Genomic DNA, 17,413 nt, shown 5'->3' with positions numbered 1-17,413 from the left:
CAAAAAAATGTAATTCCACGGAGACGGGCAGTGTGACTGACACCTGTCAGTGGGATGATAAATGACTCCATTTTCTGCCTGTGCTGCCTTCTGCCACTGGCGGCAGCGGCCATTTATCATCATCCGCTGTCAGCCGTGGAAAGCAGCAGTGACAGTGCGAGTCAGCAAACATTTAGCACACGCAGCCGCACTACACAGGGAAATTATTATTGTCAGAATAATAATGGTTTAGCATAATTTATTACAGGTCCACCAAATAAGCAGGGGCTAGATGTTATTAGACAGATGGATGGGAAGGCTTGGCAGACATCCACTGAGGCTCAGGCAGGCAAAGGACCTCAACGTGAACGTGAGGAGGAGGAGGGGATGGAGGTGATGGGGGGAACAAACGGGGGTATGGTTGGGGGGGGGCATCCTCCAAACCAATCAGAAAGCTGGCAGTTCAATTACAAAGAAATAAAGGGACATTCATCATTCAATTAGGCACCTGTCAGGGCTCACAAAGGAAGAAAACTTCTAACCTGGTACTCCAGGGAGAAGATGCTCAGAAGAGTGGACTGCGAGTGACTGGAACAAATAAAAGAAGGACAAAGTTAATTACCAGAGTGCATTGCACAGAGACAAAGGGAGAGGGGAGCTTCAAAGCTGGGGCCAGCTGCCCTGTAATCTAAAAGAACATGAAAACAAGTGTGGCAAAGTTGTTCCAGATGAACACCTCTAACAAAGGATTCCTGCCACGATGGTGTGGGGGTGGAAAGAAGGGGGAGGTTGTGTGTGGTATGGGAGATGAAAAATATATCGCCCGTTTTTTTGTTTTTTTGTTGTTTGTTTGGGTTTTTTTTCTGATCATTCACAGCATCTTCTTTGGTCCTCACCAGTTACAGCACCGAGAAGCTAAAATGCTCATAAATTACACAAAGGCGGGAACATTCACTCGAGAGAAATTAATCATTTTCATGCAAATAATTGGCAGGGTTCACGCACAGTTGCTGAGGACAATCACGCTCCCGAGTTCGGCCTCTTTGCAAAGCGGATGACCACAGTGGGACTGGTGTAGCACTACACTCACAGGAGAAAGTTTTCCTGCTTTGCCATCAGTGTTAGCACAGAGGCCATTCGGGAGCAGCTGATGGGCTCTGAAAAGGGAAACTCACTCCATGAAGCTGTGACTCTCCGGAGCTGGTCAGTTCCATGGGTCGCCATAAGCTACATTCATCCCCAGCTCCAGTCAGTGTCAAACACCTCACAAAGGGGAAAACCTTGGAAATGGGCAGCTCTGACAGCAACTCAAAACTCCTCCTCCCGCTGCATTAACCACCCCTTCACAATAAACCCTGAGATCTTGAATATGTGTATAGGAGCATTTTATATTAGAAGCATCTTAACCACTGGGACAGTTTTCTAATTACTTAACCCAGGAAGCATGTTGCTTTGAGATCTCCAGATCCCCCGTCAAAACTTTATACTGCACTAACTGTCGTTGCAGTTGCAGTTCACAAAAGAGAGGAACCCAAAATGTTTGAAGTAAAAGCAAAAGGCAAGAAACGCTTTCAGCAAAACACCCTGCCACCTCAGCTTTAATTTACAATGAGGCTCTAGGATGAAGGGGCCACTGCAATTAAGTGGGCCATTAAATGGTCAACTGTCAACATGTGGACACTTAAGGGAGGACAGAAAAAAAAGAGGAAGAAAGAAAAAAAGAAATTCTTCCACACTTCATCGTTGCACCTGAGCATTTCAACAACATTACTGCCTTATTGTTGGCATGGGACCATCACGATTCCCCTGTTGGACCAGACATCTGTTAGGTTTTAACTGGATTACTCTCTATAATGAGAATGATTACTCCTTAATTGCTAAATCTATACCCTGTTAACTTTAAAAAGGGACATAAACTGCTCTTTATATCTATGAAAACATATCTGTTCCAAAAACACTATGAACTTTTGTTTTCTTTTCTTACTTCGATCAGATTTTGCTGACATTAAAGCTGGAAAAAAAAAAAGCACCAAAGTGGACACAGAAACGAGAGATTTCAAGATGGGAGAAGAGAGCAACACTGTGGTCCTTTAAAACCAACAGTCGCCTGCATTTTATAGTCTGTCAAGTTTTACACTGCTATAATGCTCCTTTTTTATTTAACAGACATTAACCGTAAATTACTGCAAGCTTTGCATTAATGCATATCCAACCTGTGCTCTCATGGGCACAGTTTACTCACTTCATGCAAAAAAAAAAAAAAAAAAAAAAAAAACGTAGCCAACTGCAGTCGTACACTAAGAGAGTGATTTGTCTGCTGAGCAGGAGGATTGCATGTTTACTGTGATCCAACCAGCTCTGTGCCTTATAACCCAGGCACTGGAAGGATGTTGCATCTCAGCCACTATGAAAATAAACCAATGCTACAATGAACAAAAAAAAAAAAAAAAAAACACTGATAACTCTTCCGAAACCAAAATTATCTAATTTTTTTATTTTTTTTATCCGTAAGCAAAGATAATGATTGCATTTATTCAGACCGGTGCAAGTGAGAAGCACAGCAGGTTTAACATGTACAGAAACACTGAGTTAGGAGCCAAAAAAAATTAAAATAAATGCCTGAAGGGCTAAAGAAACAGGTTTTAAGATAACATTTTCTCATATTTAGCTGTCTGTCAGTGATGAGAATGATGAAAATAGAGGACTACATTATAGTGAGATGTTAAAAAACAAAGGCCAGAGTTTTTTTTCCCCATCAGAGTAATTCCTTTAAGAGAGTCATTTAATTTGAATCCATTAACGAGATGCAAAGACCAACTTTTCAAGTATTTAATCCCTTCGCAGCAACCAAAAAAAAAAAAAAAAAAATGACAAAAACAAATTTGAGCCCGACACTGCGCCGCATCCTTACGCTGACCTTTAGAAGAAAATACTTCTTCCCTCTCAGATGAATCTTCCAACATGGGGAACAGAAGGTTGGGAGACAGAGGAGCGGTTTGGGAATCATTCACTCTCAACCTAATTACCCGCCCTTACAACACAAGATAGAGCATTAATATGCACTGGCACCCAAAATAGTGAAGCAGCAGATTAAATTAAAAACAATTAGGGACTTTCACTTTGTCACTGAGCCGGTGTGGCTGTCTGGTCAGTGCTTCAGGCTCTATTAAGCTAGGATATCCGCTAGTGAATCAGACAAATTCAAGTTAGAACGTCGAATTGCCTCGCTGCTTATTCTTGTGCATTCGTGGCATATCAGTATCTGAAACATACAGGGGGGGGGGGAGACTAAATGAAAAGCCTTAAAAATCCCATCAACCTAATTAATAGGAGATGAGGGAAATCCAAGCTATCAATTATATTCAGAATCTTCCTATTTACAAATAATTAATTATAAACAATAGCTGTAATTTGGATAATGAAAGCCACCTGGCTAATGGCATTGGTATCATATGCTGTGACAGTACTTAGCATTTGGTGGATCAGCATGCAGAGAGTGTTGTATCGCGCAACTCTTCGGGGCATGGAGCTGGCTAATTGTGGCACAGCCACAGATTAAATGGTTCACTTTTACGCAGCCTAAGAAATATGAATCTTGGTTTAAATCTTCATCCCCCAACGATCCACACCTTATATTTCAAGAAATATGAACGAAAGCCGTCTTAGCGCAATTAGGATGCGTCTAACATCCGAGGACCTTATTCAAGCACGAATGCTGACAATAATACATTGAGCATTTACTTTCCTATAGATCAATATTTTATAAAGTGCAAAACAGCTGAATGTGGGCTAAAACAGGGGATATGCAAATGCTGCTAATTACACATGCTGACAAGCAAAATGCTCACATCTGTTTCACAGCAAAGCCTACCGTCATCAGCAGCAGAATGAATGTAGAGAAGGAATCTTTACGCGTTAATGTATAAACGTGATATATTTTGACTAAAGTCTCACTGTGTCGTCATGATGCTTCAAACAAATACTTGCACAATGATCACTAATGTTTACACTTCAAATTGGTTTTGTTATTTGCTTTGCAAAGCCTTCTTTGTTGAAGAAGTAATGCAGAATTATGGTAAAGATTAGCTGTGAAAAGGCTTTTCTGATATCATTTCTAGAGATTTTCAGGGCTTTTTCCTGAAGTGAGGAAAGACTGACCACAGGCATGAATCAGACAACATTCCGCTGTATTTTATTTACTGATGCAAGTGTGTTAGTGATACCAACAACCCATCATCTGTCTGCAGAAGGCCATACAAACCTACGGGCCCGTAGGGGGCTATGGACAAAAATGGCTTTAACAGAAGCACAACAGGGCATCTCCCTGCCTACATTCATACATAAAGAGATGAAAAATATGACCCTTACCCAGCCCCCTTGACTTTATTACAATCTTTAAAATTTCTGTCTGCTGAGGTGCCGTACACGTCAGAAGTGTTATATAATGGTGGTAAAACCGGGCGAGGAAGTTTCCACAATCACCAATTGTGATGCTATGTGAAAGCTAGGGATCTTCACGCTTCTGTCTGGGGCAAAACATGTTAGAACTATTATGGTGCATTGCCATTGTTATAATTACTGTCATTGCTGCTCCTGCAGACTCTCAGGGAAAACTGAAAATGAAGTCCATGTTATCCGTCAAGTGGCGAGTGTCCACTGGTCTGGCAAAGAAACACATTACACTGACCAATTGCCTACTCCCCCAAGCGTGGCTGGGGAACTTGTACCATTCTGTGCAATTTGTTTCATTCTTCTCCTGCAATTGATCCCAGTATGCAAAGAGAACCTCAGGCAAGAGACCATGCTATAGTTGTTTAGCTGAACAGTGGTGCTGTGCCGTAGGTTTCCCTTGGAGAATATAAGGCTTTGGGGGCGTAGGGACAATGCTGACTCCAAAGCAAACAACCCATACAGTGGATATATGTTGGTCTTAGTAACAGGTCATAGCTGATCATTTGACCTTCAAATACTAACATGTTATTGTGCCTAACATCACAGTTTTTAACTTTGAAAATGGCATCTCGTATCATCTCTGCAGGCTACATCTCGTTGGGCTGCTTACCTAAGTGTTTTTCAGCCCAATGAGCCAAAAAGGCTTTACAATCTATAGAGTGTGCTTAGACTTGGACAATGTCCCCACGATATGAAGAGGAAGTAGTCATTCCTGAGCTTCCTAATCAAGTAATTGATTTCATCTATTATTCATGACCTCCTTAGCCTGACATGAAGTTGTAAACTCAGCACAGCTTCTCCTCTTTCTACATCTCTCCCCTCTCTGCTTACACTTCATTCATCCCTTCACCCTTCCAATGCTCATCTAACCACATAAAGCTGTGGAATTAGTTTTCTAGCTTCTCAGTCTTCAAGGGTTGTACCCCTAAGCCCCAACTGCCAGTTTGTGTTTTGTTCAATATGGGCAGCCAGAAGTGTGAGGCCGTGCACTGGAAGCCGTCGAGGCTGCCCCCGCAGGCTGTGCACATGATCAGACTCTGGGTAATGTCATTGCCACTTCCAGCCTCCAAAATAGCTGCGGAATTCCAACTTAAAAAGAGCTACAATGGAGCAACTCATTTTAGTCTTCAGCACCAATAATGGAAATTACAATTCAATCAAGAAACATTCTTTTGATCCATGTAAAAGGACGTAAATGATTTTTCAATATACAGTATAAAAGTTAAAAAAAAAAGCGTGTGTTTACCCTTTCAAGGCATCCTTAAACTGTAATGGATGAGTCAGAAAAAAATTAACTTCCCTTTATTGCAAGAGCAGACATCATAAAATATATTCTCAAAACAAAAACAGTGATTTCGAGAAGAATCTGAATTTTTCCAGTCTTCTGTTGAGTTCTTCAGCTGTAATGTTAAACTAAACTTACATAAAGATTTTCAGTTTAATGCATCAAACTTGTTACCAAATCCTTAAGTTTAACTAGCATGTAAACAAAGAGAACAGAACTATTGCCACTATAAATAATCAATGAGCCAAGTCCCTAAGCTTCAACCTGAGCTGAGATATTACCATCAAAAACCGTGTCTGTAGCCAAGAAATCAGCATATCAATGGCACATGCCACAACAACCCTGCCCCGCGCTTTCCTTCCAAAGATCATGCCAGATAAACCCCAAATAACAGAGAAATTAACAAATGCTTGACATTTGCTCAACATCCATTATTCTGACACTTCTTCAGAATTTCAAAAGGCTGAACGCATGCTTAATCAACATTCATATTCCCAGAGCGAGCTCCGGCACCATATTGCAGCCCGCCTCAGTGCTGATGAAAACGGCACATTAGGGCCCAATTCGAAAAACGTTCAGGGACTCCTCACCAGGGAGCTGTGGATGTGTGTGTGTGTGTATGTGTGTGTGTGAGAATAAAAGAAAGGAAGGCAATGGGTTTAGAGGGGAGGGATGCGTCACACTTTACTGTTTAAGCATTTTCCAAAGCAGAAGCATCTGCCCTTTTTTTAACTCACCCTCCTACTTTCATGACAGTGAAAGCAAAATGAGGAGATAGCTGAATGGCAGTCTGAAGGGGGGGGGGGGATCATTACATCCAAATTCATTCATAATATAGCACAGAAGGAAAGGGTGGACATTCATATTCCCTCCCTCTTCAACTTACCCTCCTTGCACCGGCCCTCTCTGGGGACAAATGGTGGAAGGACTGGGGTCCCCTCTAGACCCAAGGGAAGTCAGGCAAGGCCTCAGAGAGCAGCCCATCATTTCCAATTCTAATATGTGGCAAGAGAAGGACCTGATGGGACCGATGTCACATTTCTTCCTGCGCCGGCCTTCGATGAGCCCTCCCCCTCCCACCCTTTGCTGCCTAGTCACAGTCCAGATACTAGACAGGACACCAGGACTGGCTAAGAGGAGGGCAAGGAAGATAGGGCAAGAATGGGGGTTGATATTTGCATGTCCCTCCATTGTGAGTGGGGGTAAAAAGTGACAGCACCGTGTCCAATTCTTTTCCCCCCAGAGCAGCTCGGCCCCAGCCAGAGAGGCCAAGCTGACAGATGACTCCCAACATCTGTGTTATGCAGCCGTTACAGATGAGGGACTCCACATCGCAATCGCTCTCTCTCTGTCTGTCTATCGGACACTCCCTCTCTCCTCCCACTAACCCGTTTCATAGTACAACTAAAAGACTGACAGATCGTCCGTGGAAATTACCTTGAAATGGTCTATAACAATCATCTTGTTCAAAGTTTAAATTTCCTTCCCTTTGAGTCTCCAATCAAAAGCAATGACTGTGAAATGATTTTGAACTCAACACAGCACTCAGTGACTCGAGCATAACAGTTATTCCTATTCATCTACACCAAAATTCTCCATTTGAAATTTCATTTCATTAAATTCGAGCAGTCCGACTCAGTTTTTTTTCATAGGAAAGCTTCGTCAAGTTTATCTACAAAGTTCAATATCCCAAACGTGAATGTGTTTTATGACCCAGTTTTATTAAAGAAATCCTATAAAAGAAGACAAAGAGATATTAGGAAGTTGAACAATCAACAGACAATGAAATATTTTTTCCTAGTAATTAAAACATCTTTATCAGGAAAATATTTTCTGATATCAACGTAATCAATTTAATAGAACAAATTCCTTCTGAACTGCATTCATCACTAGACAAATGCACATGCAAGACACACATTTTGCTCAGAAACATTCATTTAGTCACAGCAGAAGTTGGTACTATCATATCTTTTAAGATATAATTTAAAGTCACTGCTCACATGGACTTCCAGGTATTATTAAGGAAGCATTTCAATGTATTAATCAGTCAGGTGACAGCTTGAAAAAGTTAGAATAAAAGTAAACTGCACAGATCATAAATCTATCACTTTTTGAAAGAATAGCAATAAAGCCTAAATAATATTGACAATGCATAAATCTACATCATAACACGCGGATCTGCAGTTAACTAGACATTTTATGTATAATTTGCAAGTCACAGATAAAAATGCAAATGGGTTTAACATCCAGATACCAGTCTGTTGCAGCTCCCTGACTATTACAACCAAACCATTCTTTTGCCCATCATTTCATTTCAAGCTTGTCCACAACAAACCGCCAACTCCCCCTCCAACCCCCCCCTGCCAGCCTCAGCCTGGCCAATATTTACGCAGTGGCAAGGCTCCCACACGGTCCGAGGGGACAGGAGGGGTATGGGGCGGGGGTGGCTGACTGCTGTGCCTGAGCGCATGCTAAGAGATGATGGATGGCCTAGTCGATATGTTATGTCTTAAGAGCCTGATTTCCTGCCAGTCCAATCACTAACCCTCCAGAGCCCAGCTCAGCTGATTGGACAACCAGAATAATTTCGCAGGCTGTGAAAACACTGCTGCCGTGCCTGTCTGTCAGGCCAAGTGACGAGACTGGGATTTTAAAGAGCAAGGGCCTCCCCGAGATTGGTTATGGTGAACGAAATAATAACAATAACCAGCAAGACTAAACAAAAGGGCAAGCACCTCTGGGAGTGAGAGCTCGTGCAGAATTATTGGAATGAAAACTGTCCGATGTTTTCCTTTAATTATTACACTCACCAGTACCACTTCAGAAAAAAAAAAAGACCAGTTGAACTGTTTTTTTAAAGATACTCTGTATTATGAAACCAAAAGGAAACTCAAACATGAGAAGGGCCCCCCTAGAGTCAGTGTCTAAACCGAAGTGTATTAGATGCATTTCATACATATTCTGTAAATTGCTCACAGTGACAACAAAGGCAAGCTGAAGCTGCACTGTATCCCCTTTGGGGACCTGATACTTTCTTCTAGATTGGTGATTAGGGCACAATGGAAGTAGGAAGCTCCAAATACATGCGACTTTGTAAGTGACCTCAACGGGATCAGCCATGGTGTCCTGGCGGCCTTGGGGGATTACACATGTTACATTCAATAAAGTGAGAGCCCTCAGTGTCAAGGAGAAAGGCAAACACAACCATTAACCTCTCGTTTCGATTTCTGGATGCACGGGCGCTGAATGGCAAAACCCTGTCTAGTGCTGTGGTGGAGGCCAGTGCAGAAACCTTTGTGGAATTAATTAGAAATAATAAAGAGTGAATTAAGTTAGATTATAAATGCTTAATTCTAAAAGATAGAGATGAGACAAATATTAAATGATGCTGCTCCGAGGAGGTGAAGCCTGATGAATCACTGAATCTCCATGAATATGCTCTCCTGTGTACAAATTATATTCTTAATATCTAAACACATCATGGGATTATAAAACGAATTACCCATGGTTTAATATAGTTGGATAAAGGGTGCGTATCCCTAGTATTTTACCCTGTCAGACAAGAACAGACACCGACAGCTGCTTAGACACCTATACATATTCAATTTGTGCATGTAAAATATGCATAAGATAAATACAGTGCTCTGTGCCACCACTTACTTAGGGAATCTGTCCTTCAGCATCTTCATACATTGCCGTGTGGGTCTCAACTGTTCAGTCCACCTCACTATCACTTTATATTGAGCACGGGACAGTCTCATCTCTGGGTTTCTGCTGTGTATATATATCTGCACAAACAGGGAGTGAGAGTTTGTTAGACGTACAGTCTTTCAGAACGTTGATTTTGTAAAGATGACGACGTGTGGTGACTGACAGCTGTCAGAAACAGCTGATCCTTCGACCAAAGTTAGCGTTACGTTTCGGCTAACGCGACACACTAAACGCGAATTACACATATTTCATCTTATCTTCATAGGATGATTACTTGCCTATTTTATACGCCACCTTTTCAAAAATACACCAGAACAAAAAAAATGCATGTAAAAGGCTTGTTTACCCTTGAATCCTGCTGCCTGAAGACGGCTCCTGGTAGCTTGCTTCCCGCTAGGAAGTTGAAGAGGAGACGTTTGTGTGAACAGCGCGTTGATTGGACGATTGCCCTATGAGGGGTTCAGTATATCGGCAGATGATTGGTTGCTTTGCAGCACGAAGGCGGTGTTAAATTGAAACTGCTTTCTCCCTGCATCATTCGCTTGCTGGATTTTCATCAGCTGCCTGAAATACATAAATCCTGTCACTCTCATCAACATTTTTCCTGTTCAAACGTGCAAAACCCCCTTATGTACATAAGATGCAAACTGGGTAAGGCTGTTTGGGAGAAGTAGAAGAATACTTAAAGGAATACTTTTTTTTTTTAAATTTAATTTTATTTTATTTTCTCAGATTTGCTGTGAATTAATTACAGCCTACATATGTGTTGTGGACTGTCTCTGGTCATGGACCCCCAGAATCACCCACATATGTCACATCAACGGTAAAAGTAGTGTTTTCAGTGACATGGACAAAATATATCTGGTGAGGGATAGTCATACACTCCAGAGTAGCTGCAGACTCAAAAGATTTGTAACATGTTCAGCACTAATGTTTAATTTAGATAACAAGCATTTGCTTTCAAACAAACTGCTCTTTTCTCTTTAAAAGTATCCATGTAGTGAAAGCGTATTATTTCTCTGTGAATTATATGATAGCTTCTTGCTAGAGTGCTTCTTTTAGAGAAGACAAAGATAGGACAAATTCTTTAAGACCTACTTTGTCTAATACGTCTCTTGAGATCAATATAATTTTTGCATTGGCATTATTGTGTAATTAGTCTCTGAACAGCACTAAACCTCGTTCCCTAACAAATTTCCTCTAACACTCTATTTAGACACCCAAATGTTGTAAAGTCCTTTATTTTTTTCAATTCCATCTTAAGTTTTTTTTTTTTATCCATCAAAAATAAAACACCAATATTTGTCTCAAAACAGGCAAAAGCCTAACTTCAAATTGGCGTGATTGCCTGCCTGCCTGTATGATGATATCAAATCATTTTTAGACAGAGTCAAAGATTCCTCTGGTTTGTGTTGGACAATGCATCGGCGAGCAGAAAGCCCTCATCTGACCTGTGGTGCATCAGAAAATAGAGCTCATTGTTGGTGGGCAGTGTACTATGATGTCTGAGATGAGCTGAGGTCACGGGCTGTGTGTTCACCGGCACAGTCCATGGGTCTGAAAGGGCTCAGCGCTCTGTGGTTGCTACAAAAGGGAGCTGTGTAGTGGGATTGGTACGGCCAGATAAGATCAGGGCCTCTGAGGAAGTCTGGTCTGATTGCTACAAAGGGCTGAGGTCAGGGGCAGGAGGAGCAGTTTATTCATCTAGGTATCAGAGGATCAGGGGTTTTGCTGGGGAGCCGCGTGTTTAATAGGTATAAAAGGATCAGTGTAATGCGGTGGTATAAAAAGATAAAAATCAGAGAAGGAGTTAGAAGGTTGTGTACTGTAATGGCTCCAAAAGCCAGGGGATCAGAGAGTTCTTTTTGACGTTGGTGTCTCCTTTGCTTGTATGTGCTGTTGTGTGTGTGAGCAAACACCGATGCATTGAACTTTGTGTCTGTATGCATCTTTGATTGCTATGAGAGCCACACTGGGCTGAGATGAGAGCTGAGGGAGAGAGGTGAAGCAGGGAAAGGATGAAGGGGGAAAGATGTGCTTTGGAGACTGAGTGTAAACAGGGCAGTGGTACACCCAGTCCCGCTAACCAGCTGGGAAGCTTGCTCACAGTAGGAGATGAATTTACAAAGGATGTCTCCCTCTGATATCCAGGAGATGCTGCAGTGATCTCTGCTTCACTGATCTTGGCACACCATTGTAGTGCTAAGCACTGTGCCACTAATGGTACTAATATACGTAAATGCCTGAAAAACATTTACATTTTGCTCGCAGCTGAGGGAAAGCATCTAACTGTGGAAGGGAACAAAATGTGAGTGAAACCTAATCTCTTTTAATCAACAGCATCATCTGTAGATGAATTTAAGATTTGAGAGGGTGTATAATTTCCTTTTCTCAACACACGGTCAAAGGAAATTGCATGCACTCTCGTGTCTTGCAATTTAGTTCCTCCTACCGTATTCAGTGATATTACTCACCATACAAAGAGGGGATTTTGTAACACTAGATCATCAGCATCACTGTCTTTTTCATTTTCTAAAGTCACTGACTTCACTCCCAAATAACACAGAATTGCTCTCCCATCTTGAGGAAGTCTCGGATCTCTAATTTAAAAATCACAGTTTAAACATGAGGCAAACCATAGCCAGGAAATGCCTGTAGTATTAGCAAGGTATCGAATTCATACAATCCCTCCCCTATACGGCATGACCGCCCCTGAAAATCCCACATCCATATTTTACATCATAGAAGACAAGACACATGTGTTTCACCCAAGCCTTCAAAGCTGTTTCCTCCATTTATTTTATTATCCTTTAATGAATTTAATTAGAGGACATGTAATTAAATGCTATTGTGCTCACTTTCTGAACATACACTCACATACATGTACAAACGCGCATGCACACACTTGGCTGCAAATTGCTCAAAACATGTGCAATGTGAACAAATTTACTGCATTAACAGGGGATTGATAATATTTGGAGATTGTATTTCACTCCAAACGGCTGCATGTGGAAACAAAGGCTGCAGCCCAAGCTCATTAATCATAGTCAATGGGTTGCCCGGGTGCAATTTGCATGACCGGGGTGGCTACACATGCTGCCGCTCGGCCTAGGTTGCTGGATCTGCCTCAATTTGGCCAAGCCGTTAACGCTGCGTCAATCAAGGATAACCCAATAGCAGTATGACAGAGGAAGACGGAAAAAAGCATTTTCTTCTCATTATTCCACACACCTTCCCCTCTCTCTTTCTGCCCAATTTCGTATTTTAGTCAGGACTCATTTTACAGGGCTGAATTAAACCATTTTTCAGAAAGAATTGTGTGCCTCAAAAAAAAAAGAATTGCATCTTTAGAATGTTTCATTTTCAAGCTCATCCATACACCGTTTATATCAATTAATGGGTGTCCAACTGTGATAGCATTTGATTGAATGATGCATGCATTTTTCAACAGAAAGTATACCAAAAAAAGAAATGACTTTTATCTGGAAAGAGAACTTTTCTGGTTTGTCTGTATTTTTGTCAGTCACTTTGGAGCCTCACCAAGCCATTTTAACTGCAGATAATTGGGTTGAGGCGTGATGCAGAGAAGTTCAAAATAAGGCACAGTTTTACAAAGCTGTAATCTCACCACTGGCTCTGTACACTGAATTCTAATTATCTCATAATGAATTATTATTATAAAAAAAAAGCCATTTTCATTTATTTTTTTTATTTTTTTCAGCTCCATAAAAGGTGTGTGTCTGAACTTGTGTGGATGGGTGTGTGCATGTATCTCTGGCAGAAGTTTATATGTGCACGCACGAGTACTTTTTGTGTGTCAGACGAACACACAGAGCACAGAGAAACACCCACCATCGCCACACACAGACATATGAATGTGGCTTGTGTCTGGTCTGGCCTCTCTACCTAGATCTGCTGCCGAGGCTCACGCTGTGCCCCCTCCTCCCTTCATCCCCTAATATCCTGGAGGCATTTTTCTCATTATCAAATATTGTTTGATGTCTTTGTTTCTTGATGATTAACCATGGTCACCAAACACTGGTCTGGATTGTTTAAAATTTAATTTTGGGGCTCTGAAGTACCTGCAGAGGGGACGACTGGTGGGGACACCCGTATTTTATGTATGCTATTTTTCACGCTGAAATGCAAGAGGACACACACTGAAAAACACAATAAATCCTGGAGGAGAATCATTAGTGGAGTACTAGTGCTTTTTATGACCATTGTTATTCAATGCTCTATTGAGATGCAATAAATTATTCTGTTTATTATGGGTTTATGGATTCAGTCCACTTTTCAGAATAATAATGTTATTCCTTCTTCTGCATAAATAAAACCATCCTCTATATACTTATATCTGTTTAAACTGAATTATTAATGCTACACATATATTCTAACAATATTTATTTTTTAATGTAGCAAATCTTAGCTTTTCAAAATAATTTTTTTATTGAAGATTTTCTTTTATTTATTTTTTTTGCGTAGAACTTGTCTCTTCACTTTCCCGATCATGGATGCATTTGAGTGTAATTTCGGCATCATAAAGACAAGCATCTCGCCTCAGGAATCTAAGATTTATGATGGAAGCAACATTGTGAGCAAACAAACAAGGAAACAACGTTCTCCCCTAATGCCAGCATGTCAAAACTATATTGAATACTTGAAATATCTGTGTATCTAGGCCTGAATAGCAACCATTGTATCAGTCTAATGATATTATCCTCTGAAATTTGGAGTGAAAGAAAAATGGCAGAAATGAGTGGTACCATTGTCTGCCCCATTTTATTTAAACAAATTGCAATAGCGGAGAGACACACAGACAGAGGGAAAGAACGAACAAGGGAGACAGAGAGACAAAAAGAGAGAAAGTGCTCTGTGAATGAAAGGTTATGCGTCGTCCCATGTGTTTGTATTGTCAATAACTGGAGAAGGCTGTCAAGAAAGTGGGGAGATAAAGGTCAATAACTCAGGCAAATGTGTTCGTATTTGTGCACTCCTGCTGATAGCACAGCAAACGTCAGGGCCTGTGTCTGACACCACACAACAATAACACAAATAGTGGGTCTAGCACTAGAATAGTCATTATTATTGTTGCTGCTGGAAATGAGAGGGAACCTCAGCACATGGCTGTGACAGCTGGCAAAGTGTCACTCAAACATCACTCCATAATAAAACACGCCAAAGATCAGAAAAGGCAACGACAAAGTGTAAACATGGAGAGATTATGCCGCCTGATCGTTTTGATATTTGCCTTTTTTTTTTTTTTTGTCTCTGAATGAATTTGATTGTAAAGACAATATCTCCAAGCACTCAATTCATTGGGATAATTAATTTTGTGATTTTATATTTAAAAAAAAAATTAAATCTAGTTCTAAAAATCAAATTTTATTATCAATTTATCTCTCATTTTCATCAGGCATGCATTTTGTTAATAATGCTCTACCCATTTATAATATATAATATGTTAGTTTAGTTCCCTTAAATACATATTTAGCTCTTTTGAAAAGGATTTCCCAATAAATGACAAGGCAAAAGGAAAGTAATATTTCATTTTATATTTTATGATTTTCATACATGTACATGTCTTGTTTTATTCTGGAGCCGTTTAGTGCATCTCTGTGGCCTAGAGTGCAATAAATGTGCAATTAACAGACTTAACTAATTCATGAGGAACATAGTGAAACTAACGGAGGGCATAAGTACTGTACAGACACCACTGTCAGTGGTGAATATTGTTATTGTTCTGTTTTTAATTGCTGAAGGGGGAGGGGGAGGAGGACACAGCATGTTTTGAATATACGTCCTTGGTTACCATAGCAAACAAAAAGAAACACAAGCTCTCTCCTGATGCTTATATCTTACGTCACAACTTATGTGGAAGTGTTAACATCTCTGGTTTTAACCAGTTACCAAACAATTGTCCCTTTTTAACATACAAAGGGGGCAGATATTAAGTGGTAATGCCTCAAGTAACGGCATGAAATCCTCTGGTCATTCATCTTGATCTGTGGTCAAAGAAAAAGTCCCAGTATTTTTGTGTGCCACTAACACACAAGCTTCCTCTTTTCAGAAATATTTTTTTCTTGCTCTCATTACTAGTTTTACAGTGAAATCAACATAAAATTGTTTGCTCCGTTCTTTAGGAAACTGCAGTAATTAAAGCTGTAAATCGTTTTAAATCAACCCCCCCCCAGCCCCCCCACAAAAAATGCTGCTCAAAATCAGAGCTGTTCAGTCAGGGTTTTTTGTGTAAACCTGAGAAGCTTATTTTCTGTTGTCAACCGCACACAAGTCGACAGAATTTGCAAACGTTGCCCCATTGTTGTGAGCAGATGAAGCAAAATGTACTTTTAGGAAGTATATAAAGTCCATAAGGGAAAGCGGATCCCTCTCCCTCTGTCGCCCTCCCTCCAATCAGTTTGTTTGTTGGCTGCGGAGCCTCATAGTGGTTTACATTACATATGATTATGTAAATCTGGAGCTGTTCCTGTGCATCATGGGCCAACGCATTGTCAAGATCTTTTCTAAAGCAGTCAAGTTGCTATTTCTGAATTCTTTTATTATTTGAGAGTGCAACAAAGAAAGTCTTTTGTTCACTGTTTGCCGCACACACACACACACACACACACACACACACACACACATACACTCTTACATACGTACACAAGCACACACGCAGAACCGTGCGTTCCTGCTCCCGTCCATGACTTACTACTGTCCCCTAGTGGTGCTCCACTTCACAGTCTCTTAACTCTCCATTTCCATCAACTTTCCACACTTCCATTCACCTGATTTCCCTCTGTATTTGTTGTGCCCTCCCTGTGTGTGGCTTCACCCTGCCTTATCATACTCAAACATTTAAAGAGCTGATTTGTTGTATTGTATGACAGAGAGCTCCAATTATGCATTGCTGTGTCCACAGTGACTTTGCTCTCAATGGAGGGCTCAAACAGTGTCAACAAAAACAGGAACCCTGATGTTTTGTGGCCATTGTGAGGCCAGAACTCATGTCAATAACGTATTGTTTAGTCAGAGTGCCACACCGAAACTGCAGTGAGAATGTTATCAGACCTGTGGAAATTGGGTGTGCGTGTAATAGTGCTAAAATGCAAGTATGATTGTTTGGACAAGCCCAGCACAAATGCACACAAAAAGCAAGCATGGAGCCTTGTCACCTCTCTACGCTGCTTTTAACCAAGGTCTGTGATCTTATGATTGAACACGATTCACTTATCCCATTCTTAAATTCTCTCTACTCTAATAGTATGCATTTTTATACTTTCTTGTTTTCTTTCCATGATCACTGTTATTGCATCTGTAATTGGTGGGATAACCTGGGATATTGCTAATAAACAACAGGGCAAAAGGGTCAGCCTCTACTGGCACTGCATGGACACACTGAGTCAAGTCACTCATGTCAAAAGACCAATTATGCGGGTTATAGAGGATGGCACCTCTGTCTCCAGTGCCCCATCCCTCCTGGGATAGCTTTCCAATGAGAGGACTATCAGTCAAACCCAAACCACATTCATTCATTAGTCTGTTAAGATGGGCATCAATTATTCATTGAGAAGGTGGTCAGTGGATTATTTCTGTCAGCAGCAGGCTCGTTGTATCAAAGGTTGATCATGGCTTGCTTGATTTAGCATGAACTACTGTTTGTGTCTTCAAGTCAGAAATATATAATGAAAGTTTAAACCAAAGGAACTTTTTCACAATCACTTTTTTCATCACTTTCTCGTCCCTCGGCATGACTCAACCAAAAGTACCTCAGTGCATAATATGGTGTCTTCTTGATTTATGAGTAAAATGTGCTCAGCACCTTCCACCTTCTTTTCACCGTCCTTCCCTAACAATCTTGTGCACACGTCTTTCTTTTGTCTCTCTTTTTGTCCCATGGCATCATCTCCAAAATTCACACTCACACCCACTCTGTAAAAATCATTTTATTAGAATGTTAAAACATCCTATGGGGATTTTTAGTGA

General features: G+C 40.8%; 1 protein-coding gene across 3 annotated transcripts in view; it reads right to left on the bottom strand.

The window, feature by feature from the left end:
• Positions 1 to 9,847, bottom strand: part of cdin1 (CDAN1 interacting nuclease 1) — a 53,730-nt gene extending 43,883 nt beyond the window's left edge. The window contains exons 1-3 of one of the 3 annotated variants that reach the window (XM_072365104.1): positions 9,774 to 9,847; positions 9,377 to 9,504; positions 522 to 567 (exon numbers count right to left, since the gene is read on the bottom strand). In XM_072365104.1, coding sequence (XP_072221205.1) covers positions 522 to 567; positions 9,377 to 9,477 — 147 coding nt within the window. In that variant the 5' untranslated portion in view covers positions 9,478 to 9,504; positions 9,774 to 9,847. The remainder of the gene's footprint in view (positions 1 to 521; positions 568 to 9,376; positions 9,505 to 9,773) is intronic. The other 2 variants (XM_072365105.1, XM_072365106.1) reach the window with 2 other exon arrangements.
• Between the last annotated feature and the right edge of the window lie 7,566 nt (positions 9,848 to 17,413).

This window comes from Leuresthes tenuis, unplaced genomic scaffold (genome assembly GCF_036924035.1).
Source record: "Leuresthes tenuis unplaced genomic scaffold, fLeuTen1.0.hap1 SCAF_15, whole genome shotgun sequence".
Lineage (NCBI taxonomy): Eukaryota > Metazoa > Chordata > Actinopteri > Atheriniformes > Atherinopsidae > Leuresthes > Leuresthes tenuis.
The sequence above is the reverse complement of the archived record's forward strand: the minus strand, read 5'-3'. Positions and strand labels throughout refer to the sequence as shown.